The sequence below is a fragment of the Panthera uncia genome (assembly GCF_023721935.1).
Source record: "Panthera uncia isolate 11264 chromosome D3 unlocalized genomic scaffold, Puncia_PCG_1.0 HiC_scaffold_8, whole genome shotgun sequence".
Taxonomy (NCBI): Eukaryota; Metazoa; Chordata; class Mammalia; order Carnivora; family Felidae; genus Panthera; species Panthera uncia.
In genome coordinates, this window is record NW_026057586.1 from 26,956,577 (window position 1) to 26,972,520 (window position 15,944).

A 15,944-nucleotide genomic window follows, 5' to 3' on the forward strand; every position below is an offset into this window, starting at 1 on the left:
ACACACACACACACACCACACACACACACACACACACACACACACACACAGTGGGAACAGCCTGTTTCTGGCCTGATAGATAACTCTAGACTCTTTAAATCCTGTTAGTCAGATCTAAAAATAACACTTAATTGTTGAACTTGATTGTGTATCTGTCTTCTCTAAGGCTTTGAATAAGCCAGTGAATCAGTGCAGCTGTTCAGTAAAGCCATAATCAGAAAAGTAGGAGAGCATGGCCTGTTTGTCAGGCACTACCAAGTGGAGGTGTATTTAACTGAGGACGTGCCGTGAGAACACTGATTCCACCAGTATGCTAAGTTGCCATTCCAGCACAGCAGAAACATCGTGACTACAGAGAAGGAGTTAGGGGAGCTGTTTAGCATCCCTGCTGAGCACTCGAGACTTGGCTCTGGAGTAGATAATAGAAGCAGCACTCGTGAATAGCTAAGCAGGCCGGACAACATGGTCCAGGACTCTGGGCTCTACCAGAGCCAGATGATGGTATTTGTGCCCCCAAAGTGAAGCTAGCCCATGACCAAAGCCAGTCCTTGTAGTCAAAGATCTGACTTGGTCGTCAGGAGTCCCATTTGTCTCCTCACAGCTTGTGGGTTTAGAGACCTGAGAGGTACCTAAGAGCTTGAGCAACACTGCACTGTTGCCGCCTGAGTCCTTTTGAAAGATGTCCGTGGGTCTGAGAGCATGGAGCTCGTCCTTTGGGGATGAGAGGGGAAATTACAGAGGCTGAGGAGGTGTGGTCAGGAGGAATGCTTACATGGCCTCTGGCATGTTCAAAACCCAGGTGAGACATTTTGCTTCTCGGGTTGTTGGCAGCTAGCCACAGTGGATTCTCAGGAGCTGTCCTTTATCTGGATCGATCATACAAAGATCTGAACTAAGGAGAGAAGCAGTTTTACTTGGAGCCAGAGGATGCCGGTGGGTGGCCAGATGTGTGGCAGAGGAATTCTGAGAAAATCACAGATTGTGGAACCCCTTGTGCACACTTTCCATGGCTGTTCATATCCAGTTTTCTTTGTTTGGGGTGTGTTAAAATCTCTTTGACCCTTGACTTTCATTGCTATTTTAACTCTGTCACCACCCCTGAAGAAAGAGCTAACTGTGAAGATCTTTTTGGTGTCTATGAGACCTACCTTGAAGACCTGTCCAGTATATGACTATGCCAGTGATGTGGGCTATCTGAAATGTGTGAGGTTCTGTGGACACTCTGGCTTTGCTGCAGAAAATATGGTGGGTGCACACACCAGTTCCACAAAATACTCCAAATACAGCAGTGTTATGCTTTGGAATGATGTCCTCATCCATGAGATCTGCAGCACCATTATGGAACTCTGAGTATCTCTGAATTTGTCACTCTTTCAGTCCTTTTGAGAGAGAAGAAATTAGGCAGTGGAGTACTTTCTCTGGTACAGTGTTACTCAGTTACTGCTGGTTTCTTTCCCAAAGCACCAGCTAACCCTTCAGTACTTATATGAGGCTGTTTGTGAACAGATCAGTTACTGTGTGATGAATCTGGCCTTCCCCTCTGGAGCGAGGACCCTGCAGCAGCTCCCTGAGTACTTGTGAAGGAGGTGAAGAAGTGGAGTGTTAGGACAAAGGCAAAGACAGATTTTAAAAACAAAGCAGTGGGAGCTTGGGGATGGGTAGGGGGGGCTTTTTTTGACCCTGATAGGGCCATCCCTGAAATCAAATGCCAGCCTCTCCCAAAGAGGCTTTTCAGCCCTGTGAACTTCTGTGAACGACTGACATAAATTTATATGCAACTGATAGAAAACTCCTCAAACCCTCTCTTGATCCACAATTGTTATTGATTGAGGTAATGAAATATGGAGCGTTTACTGGCATGAAGCAGGTTTATGAAAATCATGTTGAGTATACTGCAGCCTCAGAAGAGGAAACTCCAGTGACCTTGTGGGAATTAATATATTGAGCTCTTCACCACCATGAAGATCCTCAGGGACTTTGTTCCAGTTATAAGAAACATTGACAGGTCTCAAAGAAGTTTAATATGTGGTGCTTGCCTGTGATCCTAGTTTATTGCATAGCAAATCCTAGAGGAATAAGCTTGACACAGTCATGGAATTTCCCATGAGAACTGTGAATATATTTGAGTTTGTGTCTTGGAACAAGTTCCTCTGTGTAGACCTTACTGCAGCACTCAGTCATTATGGAACCCTGATACTGCGTATACAAGGAGACAACTGAATGAGAAAGGGTATAACCTTGATAATAACATCGTGTCCCTAGATTCTTAAGGGTCAAATAGCGATGAAAGCAGTTTCTGTGCGGTTTTACCCGTGTCATGATAACAAGTTTTAGGAGACGCCTTCATGCATTGATTTTCCAGATTACCTTGATACAGGGACAGCAGTAAGCAGCTCATAGCAGGACTTGTGGAATGACAAGTGCAGCATGGACAGACACAAATGAAGTGGTCTCTGAGAGTATCCCCCTCACCCTATCTTTGACTTCCAGACTGACAGCAAGATGAGAACATTTTATGTTTTTAAGGACAGAAGGGGTGGGGAGGGAAAGATCCTCCTTGCTTATTAGAGTTATTGTGAGAGACTGAATTAATTATTTTTCTTTTTAAACAGATTTTGAGAAATTTCTGTCATTCTGTGGAGCTGTAAGTTTGGGGGGTGGTAGAAGTGGATTGACAGCGGGAGTATCACTCGGAAAGATTTTGTAGAATGGCGAGGACGTGTGCTACAATTCAGCTGACAAAAATCAAATATTTCCTCTTGGTGCAGTCAGAATTCTTCTCAGTGCTAGGCCTCTTATCCTAATATATTCTATTTCTGTGTTCATGGATTTCTTTTTTCTGATATATGTTTTTTTTCCTGTATGTATTAGTCATGCAGATGGTCTGCCTCACAGTAAATCTGGAGGTAAAGTCAGCATTTTCTTCTTTTAAACATATACCTCTGTCCCCCAATTTGAAGAGATTCTTTGGCCTTAAGATGGGATAATGTTGGCATCTAAAAACTACTACAGTGGACTCAAAACCATCACATACATGATCAAGTTTATAATTATGCTGAAATAAACTGCTGGAGTTGCACCAATTCATTATTCTGAAATTGGTAAAGGCAGAGAGAGTCATTGATTTCATGGTAACCCAATATTGACATGGTCGAGTTTTTTAAGGAAAAATTTTAATATAAGCAAAGGGAATAATGGATGAGAAAACTGTTCTTTTCAAATCTCTAATTATATAATCACTCTAGGTAACCATCAATGGATGCGAAAACCATTAGGTCAAAGCTTGATGGGGGAATGTTACTGTGGAGGGATCGGCTGACATGAGCTGAATTCCTGTTCAATCTTGGCATCCCTGAAAATGGGGCAAACTCATGTGCTTCATGATGTGGTGCAATGGAAAGTATGTAACACTCCCCTTGAAGTTTTGTGTCTGAATCTGACTTGAATCTTAATCTAATCAAGTCTGTATAGCTAATTACCAGTAAAACGTGTACAGGAGATAGAACAACAGAACTTCCTACCATGAGGAAGCAATATGCCTTATTTAGAAAGTAAGGTCTTTCTTCAGGTCAAAAGTCCTGGTAACTCCAACAGAAAATGACATTGGAAAAGAAGAAGCGAGGGTGGGGGAGAATAAAATTTATTCTTTAGTGTGTATATATATGTATGTGTATGTATATACACATACACATAATGTATGTATATGTACATACACATACATACATTATTCTTTAGTGTATACACACACATATATATATATAGTATATATTATATATAGTATATATGGACATATATATATGGACTATATATATAGTATATATTGTATATAGTATATATGGACATATATATATGGGCTATATATATAGTATATATGGATATGGATATAGTATATATGGATATATATATATATATATATATATATATGGACACACACACACACATATAAATAAAGGAGACTTTAGAGACAGCTAAGCATAGTGTGAGGCTTGGATTCTGAATCAGTGGATTCAGAACCTACTAAGGTTTGGATTCTGAATCAGACTGTAAAAGGACATCTTGTATACCAGGCTGTATATGGATAAAATGATATGTATGGGATTTGCTTTAAAATAATCTGGGATGGAAGTATTAAAGTATTGAATTGAGTGATGGGTATATAGGAATTCATTATACTTTTTTCTCTATTTTTGTATGTTTGAAATGTTCAATAATAAAAAAACCATTTGAGGCAGTTGGGAAATTTGAATATAGACTGGATATTAGGTAGTTTTTAAGAATTGAAGTTAATTTTGTAAGGTTGTGATTTTATTTTGAAAGATGTTAGTAAAGATGTGTATAAAAGTATGGATCAAGTGGCATGTCTAGAATAAATGTGTATATGGGTAGGGTGTGTATTTTTGGGTGGGCTGCGGGTGGAGCCAGAGTCAAATGAAGCAAGATTGGCAACATGTTGATAATTATTGAAGCTAGTTGGTGGGTACTTCCTGTTCTCTCTACTTTTGTGTATGCTTGAAAACACTTAAAGTTTATTTATTTTGAGAGAGACAGACACTGCAAAAGGGGGAGGGACAGAGAGAGAGGGAAACAGAATCCCAAGCAGGCCCTGCACTCAGCGTGGAGCCTGATGCGGGGCTCAAACTCATGAAACCATGAGGTCATGACTTGAGCTGAAACCAAGAATTGGATGCTTAAGTGGCTGAGCCACCGAGGCGCCCCTTGACAATTTTTATAATGCAGTAAAAAAGTAAATCTTTGTTGGTAGTTTTAAGGTAGTGGTAGTAGTAGTAATTAGAAAATGTCAGGGAGGAGCTCCCGGGTGGCTCAGTCAGTTGAGCGTCCAACTTCAGCTTAGGTCATGATCTCATGGTCAGTGAGTCCCAGCCCCGAGTGGGGCTCTGTGCTGATGGCTCAGAGCCCGGACCCTGCTTCACATTCTGTGTCTCCTCTCTCTCTGCCCCTCCCATGCTCAACCTCTCTCTTTCTCTCTCTCTCTCTCTCTCTCAAAGATAAATAAGCATTAAAAATTTTTTTTCAATTAAAAAAAAAATAAGAAAATATAGGGGGAAATGGTAAAGGAACAACACCGTCAACTTTTGTCAAAGTTACCAGTCAGGTAGGATGTCATACAGCACAGCACAGAACGTTTTTGAGTCTTTTATTGGAATATTAGGTTGACACTAACAGACTTTTACTGGCTCTCTGGCAGCCTTTTTTAAGAAAGCTTTTAAACTTGTTCCAGAGGTCCCCTGTCAAAAGAACTTAATTTTATTTTTGCTTTAGCTGTGGAAGATTGTTAGAAATATATTAAAGCTATACATTTATATTCTAGAAAATTGCAATTATATAACCTGTTCTCAGTAACCAGGTAATTGATGATTGAGTGGAGGTGATGCTAATGCTCAGGAGAAGAGAAGTTAACAGGTAACTCAGAACTACCAATGAAATCAAACTGGTCAGGTGGGATGGAGAATAGATTTAAAATACTTTAGGTGGCTAAGACTAGTACCATAATTGATTTTGCGTTTGCAAACAACCTCATTTTTAAAGTCTCTTATTCTCCCTGCTCTTGGCACTCTCTTCCTGTGTCATACTGACTTAAAGCTGTTGCTCGGTGTCTCAGATTCCAGTTTACAGAGTTCACTGTTTAGCAAGTTCGTGTGTTATTTTTATCATCTTGGCAGACCCTGTACCATTGTTTTATTTGGTTAACCTACCAGTGGACATACCAGAAGACCAAATTAACTTCCAGGCCAGAAACAGACAAAACAGGTTTCGTTCAGAATTACCCAGATCTTGGTGTTGATATTCCTTATACTGTTTGCTCATTGAACCAATTCCTAGAGTCTCTTTATAAGGGAATGATTTTTTGTTTGTTTGTTTTATTTCACTTGAACAACTTTAGATGGGCATAACCTTCCTACATACATGTACACAGGCACACACACACACAATTTCTCTTTTCATAGTATAAATGGCTGTTAAGTTATTCTCTTTGACTTTCTTCTCCCCTGCTCAAACTGTTTTCAGTGATTTTCAGAGTCTTGATGCAAGTTGTAGATTGCAAGTTAGGTGAATTCCCACTTAATAATTACTGTCCTATCTCCTATGAGGCAGTGAAGGATGTCCCCTAATTGTGTAATACCACCAATACTATATTTCATTGTTTCTAATAACATGCATATTTCAACATCACCAAAACCCAGAGGTATCTTACAATTGCCGATTACCAGGTGGCAGCTGTAATGTATTGTCATTGCCTATACTTGTGCAGCCTTGATGTTGTTCCTGTGGCATGACTGGTTAGCTGGCTTCCTTGGGTTTTTTAGCCAATAAATGATTTAAGAACATTTTAAGGAAGGTTCATGAATCCTGGTTGTTGTTTGAAAACCTTTGATCAGTACATTGTCATAAGATCCAGACTGTATCAGCATTAACACATGCTGATTTAAGGGTGTCAGTCCTGCTGGGAAATCTGAGAGACGCTAGTGGAATAGAATATAGTTTTAAGGAATACTTTTATCTCCAGAGCTCTTGGTGGTGTATTGGGAGATACCATGAAACATATGCAGTGATAACTGAGTGAAAAGTCCTTCAGAAGATTCTTCGGTGTATTTAAAAGGAATACGTTAGCCAATTCATTTTGCTTATATTTCTTTGCTGTGCATGCAGAAATAAGTAGTGATATGCTAGACTGTGTCACTAACTTTGTATTTTTTTCTTCTCAGTGGTACATAGTTAAATTACATACCAAGATATGGTGTTTGCTTTTTTTTTTTAAATACATAGATGTTTTCACAGCTAAGAAATTTTATTTTATTTTATTTTATTTTATTTTATTTTATTTTATTTTATTTCATTGTATTTTATTTTATTTTATTTTATTTATTTTAATTTTTTTAGGGAGTGCCTGTGGCTCGCATGAGTGGGGGAGGGGCAGAGGGAGAAGAAGAGGGAGAATCTTAAGCAGGCTCCACTCTGGGCATGGAGCCCGGTGTTGGGGCTCAATATCACAACCCTGGGATCGTGACCTGAGCTGAAATCAAGTGTCAGACACTTAACCGATGAGCCACCCAGAAATTTTAATTTTCTAAAAAATATATTAGTTTACTTTTGAAAATTACAAACTGAAGAGTCTTTTGGTAATTGAGAATTGGGTGTAATGTGAATCAAAAATGAGTACACTTGCTATTTAAAACAAATACTAACTGGAAAAAGTAGAATAAAGCTTAAATTCCAGTATTAGAGTCATCAAGCTAGTTTAATGTCAATTGAAATAATGATTATTCTTTGTCAACATGATCTGGTTTTAAAGGTGACCGTTTCTTTTCTACTTGGAGAGCAGGCAGTGGAGAGCTTTTTTCTTATTCATAAGACTTTAGTAATTCCTTTGAAATTCATTAATTTGTTCCTTTTTTCCCCACAAACTACAACAAATATATATTATTATTATTTTTTTAATTTTATTGTTTTAAAATTTTAATTCCAGTATAATTAACATACAGTGTTACATTAGTTTAAGGTGTATAATATAGTGATTGCACAGCTCTACACATTGCTCACTGCTCATCGTGATAACTGTGCTCTTTAATCCCTACCACTTATTTCACCCATCCTCCACACCCATCTGGTGGCCGTCAGTTTGTTCTCTATAGTTAGGTATCTGTTTCTTGGTCTGTTTTTTGTCCCTTATTTGTTTTGTTACTTAGATTCCACATACGAGTGAAATCCTATGGTATTTGTCTTTCTCTGACTTCACTTCACTTAGCATTATATTTTCTAGCTCCATCCATTTTGCAAATGGCAAGATTTCATTTTTTTATGGCTGAATTTAAAAATGTACATATATACCACCTCTTCTTTATCCATCCATTCATCTGTTGATGGACATTTGGGCTATTTCCATAATTTGGCTATTATGGACAGTGCTGCAATAAATGTCGGGGTGCATATATCTTTTTGAGTTAGTATTTTTGCATTCTTTGGATAGATACCTAGTTCCGTTTTTCATTTTTGGAGGAACCTTCACACTCTTTTCCACAGTGGCCGCACCAGTTTTCATTCCCACCAGAAGTTTGCACAAGGGTTCCTTTTTCTCCACATCCTTGCCAGCACTTGTTTCTTGTGTTTTCGATTTTAGCCATTTTGACAGGTGTGAGGTGATACACCTCATTGTGGTTTTGACTTGCATTTTCCTGATGTTGAGTGATGCTGAACATCTTTTCATGTGTCTATTGGCCATGTGTATGTTGTCTTTGGAGAAATGTCTGTTCATGTCCTGCCCGGTTTTTATTTGGATTCTTTGGGGTTTTTTTTTAGTGTTGAGTTGTTTACGTTCTTTATAGATCTTGGATCCTAACCCTTTATCAGATATATCGTTTGCAACTATCGTTCATTCAGTAGGTTGTCTTTAAATTTTGTTGATTGTTTCCTTTGCTGGGCAGAAGCTTTTTATTTTTATGTAGTCCCAGTAGTTTATTTTTGCATTAATTTGTTCTTTAATTCCCAGACTTTGTTTTCCCTCTTTCCCATCCCCAGTATTTGAATGCATTTTTTTTTTTAAGTTTATTTTTCTATTTTGGGAGAGACAGAGCGAACAAGCAAGCAGGGGAGGGACAGAGGGAGAGGGAGAGAGAGAACCCCAAGCAGGCTCTGCACTGTCATCACAGAGCCCAGTGCGGGGCTCTAACTCTTGAAGCATGAGATCAGAACCTGAGCCGAAGTCGGACACTCAGCTGACTGAGCCACCCAGGTGCCCCAAAATACAACGTTTTTAAGAAGATCATTTTCCTCTTTTGGGTTGGTGAACTTAGGATGACAACTGTATGATTTCCAGGATAAGAAAAGAATAACTTAATATAAGTGAAATCAGGCAAATCTGTATCTATCTTGGAGAAGATGTTTGATCCCCTGCAGAGAATATAAAATTATTTTTCTTTCTTATGGTTCTAGGGCTATGCACCACCACCTAAAAATGGGATTGAACAGAAGCGCCCTGGACGCCCTTTGAATATTACATCTTTAGTTAGGTTATCTTCAGCTGTGCCAAACCAGATTTCCATTTCGTGGGCATCAGAAATCGGAAAGGTAAAGACTCTCTTCTGGGTAGCCTGAACGTGATCTCACTAGGAGCTGATTTGTTTTTTCTTAGCTCATGCTACTAGCTCTAACTTGTCAGTTTTCTGATTGTAATCTCCAAGAAGCAGTCATTTTCAGTTTGGGGTGGAGATGTAGAGATTCTCAAGGTTAAAAAGTTTCAGGTTTCCTGAATGCCATCTCTTTATTTTCTTGGAAAAGAAGTGAGTGTAATTACAGTATTTCTTAAGGAAATTGTTTAATCACAGTTGTGTTTGTGTGTTTAAGTGGTGTTCTAAGAAACTGGAAACTTTGGATGATGTTATATATTTATGAAGGGGAACAAAGCTTTATCAGGCTTTGAGGAAGATGTTTAAATGCGCTCATGTTGTGGTTGGAAATAATCCATTCCAAGCTTTACATGAACAGCTTCCTCAGATAACATGGTGAAAAATACATTATTTTTTCATAATATAGCTGTCCCTTCCCTAACGTGCATTTGGGAACAGGAGTCAATTTGTCAAAGTTTTTCTTAGAAGAAAGCCAATATTGGGTTCATTTAAAGATTTGCTCAAGGCCATGTATGAAGTGGTCTCTTCTTCCAGAATCAGAACTTTGAAACTCTGGATTTGAAGTGTTAATTCACATCCCTGAATTATGAAAATACATTATTTTTTCAATACTTTTATGTTTGAACCTGGCTTTCTACTAATTCTTAGTCTCAAAATGTGTTATTATCATTTATGGGGTACTGACTAATACAACATGGGATTTCTATTTTAGAACTATTTGTTTATATTTAGAAATAATAGAATGGCAAAAGAGATTTCAGTTAGTTTCTGAACATCAACTTTCATCTTGCTGTTTCATAGAGGTAAAGGGTAATATTCCTATTATATGGATGGAGAAATCGAGTCCTATGTTTATAGCAGGAATTTTGTGGTTGTGTCACCAAGGCAGTTGCAGAGCTGGACATAAAGAATATTTTGTATTAATATTTGGACTATAAAAATATTACTATCTCTTTAATGATTGTTTTCTTGAGCTTTCATATTTGAATTGTTACTGTTCACTTGTCTTTATTATCATAGGGCACTGATTCCTGATATTTTTCATTTTCACAAACTGAATGTGTAATGTAGTGAAGCATTGGATAAGGATTCAGAAAATTTTGGCTTAGTCCCAAGTTGGCCCTTGTTTGATTTTAGCAAAGTTGCTTGATTTCCTGAGGCCTACTTAACGAATAAGTAAAATCTTGAGAGTGGGTGTTGTATGCAAGGAACGTTGTTAAATGAGCAAGCATTAAGGCTTTAAAGCTTAGGAGAAGGATTCGAATGGAAGAGTATATCTTTTTGAAGTAATTATTAACTTGCAGATTTTTGAGTAAATGATTGTAGACATGGAAGACCTGGAAGGGTTTTTTTGCCACATAATGGGAATAATATTCTTTCCTTATAATTAAAATGATTAATTGACTTAAAACCTGCACACTATATTGGGTACTCCTCAGATACTTACAAGGACTGTTGCAGAACATTAAAAATAATATTTAAAATACTTGTTTTGGTAACTATTAAAAGTATTCCATTTATTGTAGAATCAGTTGAATATGATATGTAGTCAAATTGCAAGAGATTTTTAGTATGTAGGTAAAATTATATTTCATCTCTTCATAGCTCTATAAATAGCTAACGAAGATTCCTTTGTGCCAGATCCTAGAGGTATGGGATTGGATGCTGTTTTTTTTTTCTGGGCTTGTCTTTTTGATTTTTATCGTTTCTCCGTGTGTCTTATTTACTACAGTAGCTGTCCCTTCCCTAATGTGCATTTGGGAACAGGAGTTAATTTGTCAGAGTTTTTCTTAGAGGAAAGCCAATATTGGGTTCATTTAAAGATTTGCTCAAGGCCATGTATGAAGTGGTTTCTTCTTCCAGAATTGGAACTTTGAAACTCTGGATTTGAAGTGTTAATTCACATCCCTGGTGTTTGAACTTTTTTTCTGCAGTGGAACCTGTTCTTCAGTGAAAATATTCTGACAGTTCCAATACATAAAAACAGAACGATTTTAGTTAGAAGTAGGTATGAGAGGGTACATTCTCATTCATATCATCATTGCCCCTAAGATAGCAGTTTTGCTAAATTAGAAACACAGTTTGAAAACTACTGATATATGTTATCTTTCACATGGATGTTTTAAAGGGGTAAGTGATTTAGAAATACCTTTAATATGATTGAGTTTTTATCTTCTGTAAAATAGCTGAGTTGATTTTTTTTCCCCTTCCCAGTCATTGGCCTTCCTGTGAAAGTTATCTTGAATGTTATTTTTAGCAACCAGAATTTTTAGACAAGTATTTTTTGTAAATAGGCTATTATCTCTTGTCTTTAATACAGATTATCTTTCTTTGTAGAATTACTCCATGTCTGTATATCTTGTACGACAGCTCACGTCAGCCATGTTATTACAGAGATTAAAAATGAAAGGTATTAGAAACCCTGATCATTCCAGAGCACTAAGTAAGTAATGTTTGTAAGACTAAGCATATGAGATGCTTTAATGGGGAGGAAAAAAAAAAAAGCAAGCCTCACATATACATCAATACAGGAATAATTGGGAAGAATTATTAGAAACTTGAAATGAATTTTGAGTTAAAAGTATTCTAAGAACAGAGCCCTCTAACGTGCAAAACCATTCTCTTAGAAATCACTCCCAGTGGATCAATTTTAAAATCCCAACTAGTCTGATTTTGGGGTTTTTCATGAAAATTTATTTAGGTAAATGTCAGGTTGGTGGTAATTTGGATGCATACATTGACTTGCAAATAGAAACGCAAGTCTTCAGAACCTCCAGTGTGTAATAGAATGTACCTTTTAAAAAATTCTAAATAAGAGGCTCTTTTTGCAGAAGAATGTTGATAACTATCAACAGTATTTGCCTTCTCAGATGTTTTGTTTTATGTAATAATAGAGAAAAAGTCTAACCCAAACTGTAAATAATTCAGTTCAGTAACTTAATTCAATTGAACAGACATTTTCCTGGGAAAGAGAATATTTTCCCTCAAATTACCTTCCATACCAACTGAATGAACCGGAAAGGAAAAGAGGATCTACAGATTGAAAAGGGAGCCAAGTAGGGCTGTTGAAATGATGTTGCGTTTCTTGTACTTAAACCATCCTCATCTCCTGAAATGACACAGTGTGCATCTTCCTGCCTGGAGCGGGAAGCCAGAGAAGCCCGTAGTTCTTCTTGCTTGCCCTGTTCGGATTCAGCGGCCTCCATTTCCTGATGTATTCTCAGCATGGTGTTGAGAATTAGGCACCTAAAGGCCACACGTATAATTGTTAGCTTGTGTATACGGTACCTTGTATACATCACCTGGTCAATAAAATTGCAGAGACATTCCACATCCATTGTAGTTTTCAGTTGTCAAAGGAAGTGTAAGAATATTGTGCCCCTTCTGTTTACAAATTACTCCCTAATAAAGTTATGAGTGTGTGTGAGGAAAGCGTTAAAGCCCAGAGTACTGCTGGTTTCCAAGTGCCTTTCCTAACCGTTGGATTGTTCTGAAGCCTTAAGCACCTTTCTGTTTTTGAAACTCTTCCTTACCTGCAATTTTACTTTTAAAAGGAAACTTAAAAATTCAGTTAAACATGTGATCTAGAGTTTGCAAGTTTGTAATGCTTAAACCTGATACTGGAAGTAGGATTGTGTTTTCAGTATGTTAATCCTTAATGTTTCGGGGGTTTTTATGTTTTTATAGTTGGTTGACCTATTGGAAATGTTTGGGAAACGTATTAACAATAAGATGATATATATTTCTATAATTCTGTTCATAATTATTACAGTTCGTTGAAAAAATTTTTAAATTCTTTTTTCTTTCTTTTTAAAGTTAAAGAAAAACTTACTGCAGATCCTGACAGTGAAATTGCTACAACTAGCCTCCGGGTATCCTTGATGTGCCCTGTAAGTAACGCAGCAAGACATTCTGGGGTGTTTCGCTTTCTATAAATTACTAATTTTCCTATAAAAGTAAGTGTGGGACGAATGATATATTATGATGGAATTCTGAACTTTTGTTGTTTTTCCATTCAGGAAGTTTAATGATTAAGCATTATAATTCTAAAGAATGCAGACATTGTTTAAGCACTAACTGAACAAGAAGAGACCTAAAAGATTGTATCAAAGAGGGAAGAGAGCTTTATTTAGTAGGTTCAAAATAATCTGTCAGAGTTTTTTGCTCTAGACCATCCACAGCTAACAGTAAACGTATGTAGAGAGTTGGCTCCTTTTATCGGAATATAAACAGTATTGAAAAGTAGTAGTAAAATTACCAGTACCTGATAATGCTGATTGATAGTTCTGGTTTAATGAGTTAGAATGTGTGAGATTCTTAATCTATAATATACTTCAGAGTTGCACAATAATTTTTGTTTTCTTGAGAGAGCCCACACACACGAGTGGGGGAGGCACAGAGGGGGGGTGAGAGGGAGAGGGAGGGAGAGTCTTAAGCAGGCTCCCCACCCAGTGCAGAGTCTGACATGGGACTCCATCCCACCACCCCTGGGATCATGACCTGAGACGAAACCAAGAGTCGGACGGTCAACCGACTGAATCACCCAGGCACCCCAGTTGCACGATAATTTTTATATCTCTTTACATAGAGGCTAGGGGTAGAAATCAGTCAGGAACATTCAGATTCTCCTATGTGCTTGGTACTGAGCTAATTTCAGGAGAAAATACTGAGGACTTGATAGGAAGTTGTCAGAAAGTGAAGAGTCTAGTTTGAGAGATAAAGCTAACTCGTACTTACCGCATGTAATCTTGCTAATAGAGTACCAAAGAGATGGGAGGGGTCAGGAATAGTGAATGACAGTTTCTTTAAAATCAGTACTGTTGGAGGGGACCCTTTCCAGATGTGAGGAACTTTATGAGAAAAGTCCTGGAATCAGGAGTGTAGTTTTGGGAGCAACTCATGACCAGCCACCATTGTGAGAAATGTACAATATTTTACATGGAGAGAGAATTGTGTCAGAGGGAGGGGGAGAGAAGGGAATACTTTGTTGAGTTCCTATCATATGGTCCTTAATTTAACTGTCTTAGCAAAACTTTGCAGATGAGAAAACTAAGACTAAAAGAGGTTGGCTAACCCAAATCACACAGGAGTAGAACAAGGATAAAAATTTTGATCTTCTGACATTATTCCAGTTCTCAGAACAACATGCCATAATGCCAGACTGGGCTAAAATATATCCTGGTTATAAGTTCACCTCTCTATCACCCTGGAAAGTGGTGTTTATAGATATCTTTCTTTCTGAATTTATTTTTTAAATTATCATTAACTTGAACTAACTTAGCTTTATTGAAAAGGATTAGAATTGCATGAAATTGGGATTGCTTAGAAATTGGGAATCTCTGGTTATTAGACCCAGAGAGAATGTCTGCAGTCTTAGGAGAGGGGGGGAACACAACTCATGCCCCGATGGGGAGGCAGAGGTCCTGTAGGGCTTGTGTTTGGACCCGGGACCTTCTCTTCTACTTATAAGCTCTGTGCAGACCTTGAGGCACGAGTTCTTCTGAGTATCTTCACATTACCCTTTCCTCCCTCTTGTGTTAAAATTGATACTAAATTGAAACACAGGAAATTGTCATTCTGTTGGTCAAAAACAGTTGAATATTGACAGTTCTTTATGGTTTAACACTAGTATATCGAGTAAATGTTAATTGCTGGCTATATTCTAGGCATAGTCGCTATATGGGAAGGGAATTCATGTTACCTTTATTGTTTTCTTTTTAATTTGTCTGCAGCATTTAAAAAATGTTTGTTTATTTTAAGAGAGAGAGAGAGAGAGAGAGAGAGAGAGCGAGTGAGTGAGTAGGGGAGGGGCAGAGAGAGAGGGAGAGAGAGAATGCCAAGCAGGTGGTACACTGTCAGCACAGAGCCCAATGCGGAGCTTGAACTCATGAACCGTGGGATCACGACCTGATCGGATATCAAGAGTCAGATGCTTAACTGACTGAGCCACCCAGGTGCCCTGTATTATTTTTATGCTTTAGTAGCAGAATGTTCGGTCAGGAAGAAAGTGCTTCGATACAACTTACCTGAGGAGTTTGCTAACAGTTGCATGATGCCATTTTCTGTCTTATTTTCTTGGCATTTGTTTTTTATTCTTTTAATTTGTTTCCTTTTTTTTTTTTCTTCAAACACTGTGCCATTCTGTATGAGAACAACCAAAACAAAACACAATAGCCCAACATACTAATGGATTCTCAGATTTTCAAAATAGTGAAGGTGGTATATCAGAGTGGTTAGGATTCCTTCTGTATAAGAATAGGGAGCAGTTTCTTTTCAGTAAAGCTGACCGTGTTTAAGAACATTAACATTTCCATTTTTTAAAGAGATGAAGTAACAAGATCCTGCTTTAAGTTTATTAAATACTCTCTTTCTCTGCTGACAAGTGAAACAAGTCTGTTCCTTGGACTGTCTTTTGAGCTTAAGTATTCATCCTACCTGGTTTGTTCAGCACTAAGAAAAGCATGAATGGTTCTTTTCAGGCTGTGGTAGTGGTAACATGAAGTTGAAGCTAACTGTGGGATACGATGCATATTAATTAAAACACCAAACAGGTGTTTCGATCAAATGAAACGAATGACAGTCGTTTTGAGGAAGAGACAGTACTGGTATTAGTTGAAGAAAGCAGAAAAGAGTGCAGCTAGCTGCCTGTGGAACTAACACAGGATGTGGTTTAGTGGTAGGAAATAGAGAAGCACAGAATGGATCGTAGGCATTTGGAAGGATAAGAGGTGAACCCTGGGATAGGAGGCAAAAATGAGAGAAAATGATAGCTTTAAGGTAGTGGAAGAGATGTTAGTTATA

At 37.8% G+C, this 15,944-nt stretch overlaps 1 protein-coding gene across 13 annotated transcripts in view; it reads left to right on the forward strand.

Moving 5' to 3' along the window:
- Nucleotides 1-15,944, forward strand: part of PIAS2 (protein inhibitor of activated STAT 2) — a 104,009-nt gene that overhangs the window by 55,067 nt on the left and 32,998 nt on the right. For all 13 annotated transcript variants that reach the window (XM_049620128.1, XM_049620126.1, XM_049620124.1 and 10 more), the window contains 3 exons: nucleotides 8,950-9,084; nucleotides 11,481-11,586; nucleotides 12,960-13,033. In XM_049620128.1, coding sequence (XP_049476085.1) covers nucleotides 8,950-9,084; nucleotides 11,481-11,586; nucleotides 12,960-13,033 — 315 coding nt within the window. The remainder of the gene's footprint in view (nucleotides 1-8,949; nucleotides 9,085-11,480; nucleotides 11,587-12,959; nucleotides 13,034-15,944) is intronic.